At 41.2% G+C, this 8,158-nt stretch overlaps 2 protein-coding genes across 3 annotated transcripts; one reads left to right on the top strand and one right to left on the bottom strand.

Moving 5' to 3' along the window:
* Window positions 1–3,426: 3,426 nt before the first annotated feature.
* On the top strand, window positions 3,427–6,134 carry LOC103513900 (protein commissureless 2-like). 2 transcript variants are annotated; one of them, XM_026826997.1, is made up of 4 exons: window positions 3,427–3,949; window positions 4,451–4,589; window positions 5,273–5,578; window positions 5,801–6,134. In XM_026826997.1, exons 1-3 carry the CDS (start codon window positions 3,797–3,799, stop codon window positions 5,548–5,550), a joined length of 570 nt encoding a protein of 189 aa, XP_026682798.1. In that variant the 5' UTR covers window positions 3,427–3,796; the 3' UTR covers window positions 5,551–5,578; window positions 5,801–6,134. The 2 variants fall into 2 exon arrangements, with proteins under 2 accessions (XP_026682798.1, XP_008476975.1); XM_008478753.3 differs by lacking the exon at window positions 5,801–6,134 and having other exon boundaries at window positions 5,273–5,674.
* Window positions 6,135–7,536: 1,402 nt separating this feature from the next.
* On the bottom strand, window positions 7,537–8,095 carry LOC103513909 (deubiquitinase OTUD6B). Its single transcript, XM_017445999.1, has 3 exons — window positions 8,072–8,095; window positions 7,885–7,983; window positions 7,537–7,812 (listed from the first exon to the last, which is right to left on the bottom strand). The coding sequence occupies exons 1-3, from the start codon at window positions 8,093–8,095 to the stop codon at window positions 7,537–7,539; spliced, it is 399 nt and encodes a 132-aa protein (XP_017301488.1).
* Window positions 8,096–8,158: the final 63 nt, after the last annotated feature.

Genomic DNA, 8,158 nt, shown 5'->3' with positions numbered 1-8,158 from the left:
ATCACTCCTTCCTCTCTCTATCATTCATATTAATTCCAGGTCGATTAACTAATTTACATCGACACTATACGAAAATTTAAATCCGTCCAAATTACCTTCTTGGTTGAAAATCATTTCAAATTTTTCTCCCTGGGTTTTCTCTTTCATGGGTCCTGTCTTCTAGATATCAGACTACGACAATTATCAGCTCCTTTTACACATAGGAATATCATTACCTGTCTGTTGGTGCCACCAGGGGTTATGATTTGAAGTCTCATATATTTCACAGTACATGATAACAAAGTAAATTTCTATTCCATGTTTCGACATTGATATATTCTTTATTTCCTTAGACATATTGACTAGGTAGAACATGGATCATGAGTTAATTTCCACACTTGTCTAGATGATCTTCCTGTAATTATCTGATAGTTTATTTATGTTGATTTGCTGTTCGATATTGCGGGTATTCAGGTAGTAATCCTTATTAGAGATAATTGAAGACCTGACTAGTTAGTTCCCGACAATGACAGACCAGATCATGAGTTGTTTACCTAGTACAGACAGACCTATGATCCAGGTATGAAAACATAGTCATGTGAGTAACCTATCGTTAGTGTGATGTGCTGAGCCTTTAGGTATAATGTTTTCTTTCTTATAAGGTCTGCGACTCAAACAAGCGTGATAGAAAGGACAGGCTTTTTTGTACACTTGAATCTAGTACATATGATCCTGAGAATGAAACTTAATCTTTTAGAGCTTATAGTTTCCTCGTACCAGAGAGTCAAGACTTAAAAATAGTTCAACAATCCAAGGATAAGGAGCGGAACAAAAAAGTAAAAGAGGTTGAAAGGACAAAGGAATCTGGTGAAAGGTGTAGAGGACAAATGAGATGAGAGAGAGGTCCACAAAGGATTGGCGGACCTGAAGAACGGCAAGGTTAGTGATTTCACGAGAAGAACTAAAAAATTTGTCACAAAGCCAGTATACCAATACAAAAAAGAATAACAAAGGGGAAGGAGACTCAGATAGATTGAATTTAGGCGGATTTTCGTATTTACGAAAAATTCATTATATGATTAGAGTAAGAAGATCATAGCACGTAGAGAACTGACGATGCGCGTCTACAGGGGAGAGACGCGAAATTGAGGTCTGTGCGCGCGTATACAACGTACATACTAGATCTCTGTCGCATTACCACTTACATTGTGTCGTGCTCGTTCTCTTAAATTTAACTTATCCCCTGCTCCTTGGAATTTAAAGGTCACATATTGACTTAAGAGAAAGGAAGAATGCTCTGTAATCTGCAAGAGGTAACAAGATAGAAAAACTACAGATTTCTCAAGAATGTTGGAAGAGAAGAAAAAAGGACACAGACCTTTATTTCTCTCTCTCTCTCTCTCTTCTCTCTCCCTTACCTATTTAAAACCTTTCCTTTCTATTGTTGTCGTTTTGGTCAAGTATTTCGCTGTTTTGCCTTCCTGCTCCTTTTCTCCTCCTTTTTCTCGTTTTTTTCTCTTCTTCTTCTTCCTCTTTCTTCCATCTTCTTTTTGTTCTGTTCCTTTTTTCTCTCCTTCTCCTTCTTCTTGTTTTTTCTTCTTGTTCCTCTTCTTCCTGTTCCTTTTTTCTTAAAGTCAATTTTTCCTTTAAATGTCCAAGGACTTATTAAATTTAAGGACGACCCCTTTTGTACAATTATCTCTTTCCCCTCAAATTTCTCTCTCGCCTCTCCATCTCTCTCTTTCTCTATCTATTTCTTACAACCTATTATACTGATCTCTTCCCCTTGTTACTTTAAGGGGTTCTGGCTCTCTGCCAGTTTCTTCGGAACGAGTCATGAACTGAGAAGACATGCGATAGAATCCATTCATGGACTATCACTCATTTGACCTTGACTCGTACTGGATCTAATGTGAGTTTTTACTCTTTCTTCTCTTTTCAGAGGTTGACAGCTCAAGGTTAATGCTATGTCTATCAGTCACGATATCCATGAGAAAGGAATACCAGTATAGTAGAGAGCCAGCCGTTCGACCGCACGACATTACACCAGGATAAAATTCGCGCACCCGGCGGGAATCGTACCGTGTGCCTAACTTACAAGGCAGACTCAATACCAACTAACTAACTAGCTGGCTGGATATAAAGGTGGTAGATGAACTGATAATGCTAATAGAAGCGATAAAAACCAATCAACACTTGAAGTGAGTATAGTGTTTATACCCCCATTTAGTCAATTTACAATAAACAAACTGCTAGCATTAGACTTATTTGATCTGTGGTTGCTCACGATGACTCTCAGCTGAGTTTGTTGACTATACCTGGCTTCCATAACTTCTGGGCATGCCCTGGTTATTTGCCGTTCCAGAATAAACCTTTGTTGGAAATCCCTGCGTTTTGGCTATAGCAATGGTTGTTAACTGTGCTGGTTCCCGGTGTAGACTGTCCCTAGTTTTGGCTGGTCCATAATTGATTGGCTGAAGTTTACTTGTTGCTGCCGTGGTGGTTGGCTGTCGCAGTTAGCAGCTTCGCTGTTTGGTGTATCGGGATTTATCACGTAGAAGCGGAATATTACAATGAGTAGAGTTTGTAAAGATTCAGATTAACCACTGGTTTTGTAAACGAGAATTTATTTTCGTATCAACTTTAAAAATTTCAACTAGGTATTTTAAAGACGGCTTAAATGTGATTGTAATATAACTATGGTATTTTTTTTTTTTTTTTTTTTTTTTTTTAAAGATGAGTGTTTCCCCCCCGTTTTTTTTTCGTAGCGATGAAACAACTGCTACATTGGACGCTTGTGGTCTGTGTCGTAGCATGCCCATCCCGTAGTATGCCTCTCATCAGATGGGCGAGAAGAGACACAATACTTCCCATTTAGGTGCTGGGTCAACACGAGAACACCAGAAAGTAACCCGTTGAAATATTTGCAATCGAAAAACGAGTACAAATTTTTTCGATGGTGGGATTCGAACCCGGGACCTTCTGCATGGCAAGCAAGAGCGTTACCACTGGACCAACCGTGCCCCACTGGACCAACTCAAAATAACACGTCTCTTTCTGCTTCCATTTCAGAATATTTCGTAGCAATGAAACAACTGCTACATTAGACGCATGTGGCCTGTGTCATAGCATGCCCATCCCGTAGTATGCCTGTATGCCTCCTCACTCTATGCCTAGCAAGCTGGCAGTTCCTCAAAGGGTTCTCTCTGCTTTTAAAGACCAAGCACAAGTCCTCACGATGGTTGACTGCGGTTCAGGACGAGCCAGCCAATTTAACATGGCTAGAGCTAGAGACCATCACCCCGGTGTATAGCAGATACAAAAAGACATCTTTTCTTTATTCTGCTATCGCCATTCGGCGAAAGATAAAGCCGCTACAACAACAACAACAACAACACCGATATCGCTTTCTTCATCTACGTAATTATGCTCAAAAATAACACACGTCTCTTTCTGCTTTCATTTCAGAACTTCATCTAAGCCCTCAGCCTCGTTTGGGACAACGCAAAGTTAAAATGAGAGCCATCATACCGTTACCATTCCTATTCGAGCTCAAAAAGACCTAACAAAAACGCCCATCTGAGATCCAAATTCACAATTGAGGAGCCATTCTAAGAGGTCGAAATCTCACTAGCCTTTCCCGTGGGTATAACGAGCCCCGGATCATTCCACATCCACAAAGAGTCTTTGTATAGGATTCGTTATAGTCGATCCTCCTGATATAACGAATCCCGAATCTTGCTGATATATAAGGAATCTCTCTTATCGCTGGATATAACGAATCATCCCGCTGACACAACGAACCGTATAACGGATCATGCCCCCTGTGGACGACCTGATCACGACTACAGAAATGGCGTTTATAGAACGAACCCTGGTCCTGAACGAAACTACATTGTTGGAGATCAGCAAGCATCATTCCGTTATATTGGACATTAGTAACGACAATAGGACCATTATTATGAATGAGGTGAGTGGTCGAGCGAATCGCGTTGGAAGTTTTAACTCGAATGATTTCACATAATCACGCATACATAAGTTGGTATAAGACTCGAAGGTTTGGTTGAAAAATTTGGGCAAGAAATGGCTCAAATGATTTTTTTAAGATGTTTGATAGACGGAACTATAACTGCTAAGGTCTTATCGTCCCGAAATCGAAGAAGGAAGACAGGATAGGAGAAAGCTAGCCGTTCCGAGGACGGACATTATCCGTTCAGGATAGAATCCGCCCCAGGCTGGGAATCGAACCCGCGGCCTAGCGCTTACACGCGCTATCAACCAAGCTAACTAGGCTGGCGAACTATTTATTTCAAAACTGACATCTCGCGATATTTGCCCAAACTACCGCAAGATTACAAAGCCAGCCTAGTTAGCTTGGAGGGTAACCTGTCTGCCTTGTAAGCACTAGGTCGCGGGTTCGATTCCCGCTCGTAACGGATTTTATCCTTAACCCTTATGGTGTTGATTTCAGGTGGAGTTGGAATCTATGGAGGAACATCTAGTTAATGAAGTATACATTGTGATAGCTTTAACCCTTATGGTGTTCTCGTCCATTACGTGCGTCTGTATGTGTCTTCTATATCACAAGTACCAGCAGTGGCATCAACATGGTAAGAGGGAAAATTGGCGAACACTGAGAAAAAATTAGTGATAGGGTGCCACAAGTTTATAAAACTTAGGGTGGAAGAACTCTATCATTGAGTTACTTCACATTATTTAGGTTGTTCGAATTTTGTGTCGAGCTTCCTGATGTAGAGTTCAATATTAGAGTGCAGGCACCCAGTCACTCGGTCCAAATTTTCAAAATCTCGGGAAATTATTGGAAATATCCGTAGAAAAAATTAGTGATAGGGTGCCACAAGTTTATAAAACTTAGGGTGGAAGAACTCTATCATTGAGTTACTTCACATTATTTAGGTTGCTCGAATTTTATAGTAGTGTCGAGCTTCCTGATGTAGAGTTCAATATTAGAGTGCAGGCACCCAGTCACTCGGTTATGCTTCCGGCACCCTAGATTTTCTCTCCGTGTAGGACATTATAAAAAGAATGTGAGGGTTGAGGGAAAAAAACTTAGTGGTGAATTCGTCCGTTTGCGCCGATTAACCAATTTATAGGGAACAGACCCAAATTTTACGAGACACAGAATTTCGTTTAGAAAGCTTACTAGAAGGTATATTAGTGATAAAAATGTAAATCGGTCCAAATTTTCAAAATCTCGGGAAATTTTTGGAAATATCCGTTTTGGGGTCCCCTGATTTTTCAATTAATACTCCCCCTTTTCTCTTCATTTCAGTTCTCGAGAGCCGGCCCCCGACGGCGGCCCCCATACCCTCCCCTGACACCGACTCCCTCCCCTCCTACACGATAGTCACTGGCCTGCCCTCCTACGAGGAGGCCCTGGAACAGCTCAGACAAATGAGGCTCGTGCGAAAATCGTCCGTGCCTGTGATGAAATATTCGGGCGCCGCCCCTAACGATGAAGTAGACAGACCGGGCCTGGTGTTCACGAGACTTAGTATAGGCGACCTAGTCAAGTTTCATAAGCAGGAGAAGTGCAAGTTTCTATGTTAACGTGTCGCGGGTTCGATTCCCGCCCGAGGAAATAAAGTAAAAAAAATCTAACCCGGGGCGAATTGAACCTAGGACATTGCCAGTTAGCTTGGAGAGTAGCGCATCTGCCTTGTAGTGTAGTGGTCAAAACGCTCGCCTGGTAAACAGAAGGGCGTGGGTTCAATCCCAGTACAGGTATGGAATTTTATCCTCAATGTAATTTGAGAATTTGAAAACAATCGTAGTAGTAGCCTACTGCTGGAGTGACGAGGAAATAAAGTAAAAAAAATCTAACCCGGGGCGAATTGAACCTAGGACATTGCCAGTTAGCTTGGAGGGTAGCGCATCTGCCTTGCAGTGTAGTGGTCAAAACGCTCGCCTGGTAAACAGAAGGGCGTGGGTTCAATCCCAGTAGAGGTATGGAATTTTATCCTCAATGTAATTTGAGAATTTGAAAACAATCGTAGTAGTAGCCTACTGCTGGAGTAAAGGGGCTTTTCAGTCCTATACGAGCAGTATAAATAAGCACTATTATTATCAGAGCCCAAATTTCCGAAGTTTGGGTTCGATTTCGAATAAAGCGCTAGGTCGCGGGTTCGATTCCCGCCCGGTGCACGAGGAAATAAAGTAAAAAAAATCTAACCCGGGGCGAATTGAACCTAGGACATTGCCAGTTAGCTTGGAGGGTAGCGCATCTGCCTTGTAGTGTAGTGGTCTAAACGCTCGCCTGGTAAACAGAAGGGCGTGGGTTCAATCCCAGTAGAGGTATGGAATTTTATCCTCAATGTGATTTGCGAATTTGAAAACAATCGTAGTAGTAGCCCACTGCTGGAGTGAAGGGGCTTTTCAGTCCTATACGAGCAGTATAAATAAGCACTATTTAATTATTATTAGAGCCCAAATATCCGAAGTTTAGGTTCGATTTCGAATAAAGCGCTAGGTCGCGGGTTCGATTCCCACCCGGTGCGATTAACCCTTTATTCCAAACGTTCGTTCTCGGAACGGCTGACATTTCTTTTATCCTGTCCTCTCTTAGATTTATCGAAAAAATCTGGTTGCTCCCCTTGGCTTGGCTCGCCTGGCTCAAGGGTCAAGGGTTTGGCTATTTAGTACACAAATCATTTCCGGGTCTATGATCTTGTGTTAAAATCTTTGCTCCAAGAATGCCCGGAGACTGGTTTGAGCATTCTCGGAGGATCACAAAATCACAAGCTGACGTGAGGGTTGTGTTTCCACTTTACACTAATCAATATGCTTTCCTATAAATAATTAGAGTTCCAACCTATACCTTGTATACAATTAGGATTTAAAGAAAGTGAAAAGAAGATCGTTTGTGCGCATACGTTTCTGCGCATTTCTTTCTGCTCCTCCACAAGCGTGCTTGCATACTGGCGCTACCTAGCGGACTAAAAAAACAACTGCGTAAAGTCGGACGTCACGCATCTTTGAACTCTTTTATTAGAACGGAAAATAAAAATTGAATTTTCGACCTTTTATCGCCCTCTTTTTTTTTTTTTTTTTTTTTTTTTTTTACATGTCTGTGATTCACCATATCTCTCAAACGGTTTGTCTGATTTGAATTAAATTTTGTTGTCCGATTTGAATTAAATTTGGTTGTCCGATTTGAATTAAATTTGGTTATCCGATTTGAATTAAATTTGGTTAACATGATAGACGAACATGATGGCACCTCTAAGAAATCAGCTCATTAAATTTCGGACTCGACCTTGAGCCAGCCGTTCCGAGAACGAACATTATCCCATCAGGATAAAATCCGCCCCGGGCGGGAATCGAACCCGCGGCCTAGCGCTTACAATGAATTAAATTTGGTCAACATGATAGACGAACATGATGGCAGCTCATTAAATTTCGGACTCGACTTTTTTTTCCCAACTTTTTACATAGGAATCGACCATTTATTTATAATTTTTACCCATTTGCAACTGCTCCATTGGGAAGAATATAAGTAGATTCGTAGAAGCTTAAAAAAGACTCACTCTAATCTACTTACCAATTTCCATCAGATGGAATCTCATGGATCATGAGCTTGTTTTGTTTCAATATCTTCTTGATGGCATCAATCTCCTTATTCCTCACACCATGTACATTTTCCTTCTCCTGCTCCTTAATCCTCGCTTCTCTTTCCCTTGCTTCGTTCTCCTTCTTCTCTCTCCTCCTCTGAGCTTTGCCCAGTTTGGTACCGTGCAGGGTGTCAGTGACATTCTGAATATCGTCTCCTCCCTCTTCTGGTTTGGTTTCGACTGCTTCCTCTTTCTTGTCAGGCTGAAAAAATTGAAACAGTTTGTGTTATTTGTTTTTTTTTTTTGTCCTAATAAAGTCGCTCCTCCTCTGAGCTTTGCCCAGTTTGGTACCGTGCAGGGTGTCAGTGACATTTTGAATATCGTCTCCTCCCTCTTCTGGTTTGGTTTCGACTGCTTCCTCTTTCTTGTCGCCCTGAAAATAATGAGAGTTTGTTTTATTTAGTTGTTTTTTGTCCTAATAATTGAGGCCGTTTTTTGTTTAGACTAACAACCTATGTAGCTGATAATAAGGAATAAGGATTCATTGATTGTAAAATTAAGTTTAAAAAAGTATCTATTAGGTAACTAGTTGTTCTACACATTTGCCT

This window comes from Diaphorina citri, unplaced genomic scaffold (genome assembly GCF_000475195.1).
Source record: "Diaphorina citri unplaced genomic scaffold, Diaci psyllid genome assembly version 1.1 scaffold1043, whole genome shotgun sequence".
In the NCBI taxonomy this organism is placed as follows: domain Eukaryota; kingdom Metazoa; phylum Arthropoda; class Insecta; order Hemiptera; family Psyllidae; genus Diaphorina; species Diaphorina citri.
This window is presented reverse-complemented; position numbering and strand designations above follow the sequence as displayed.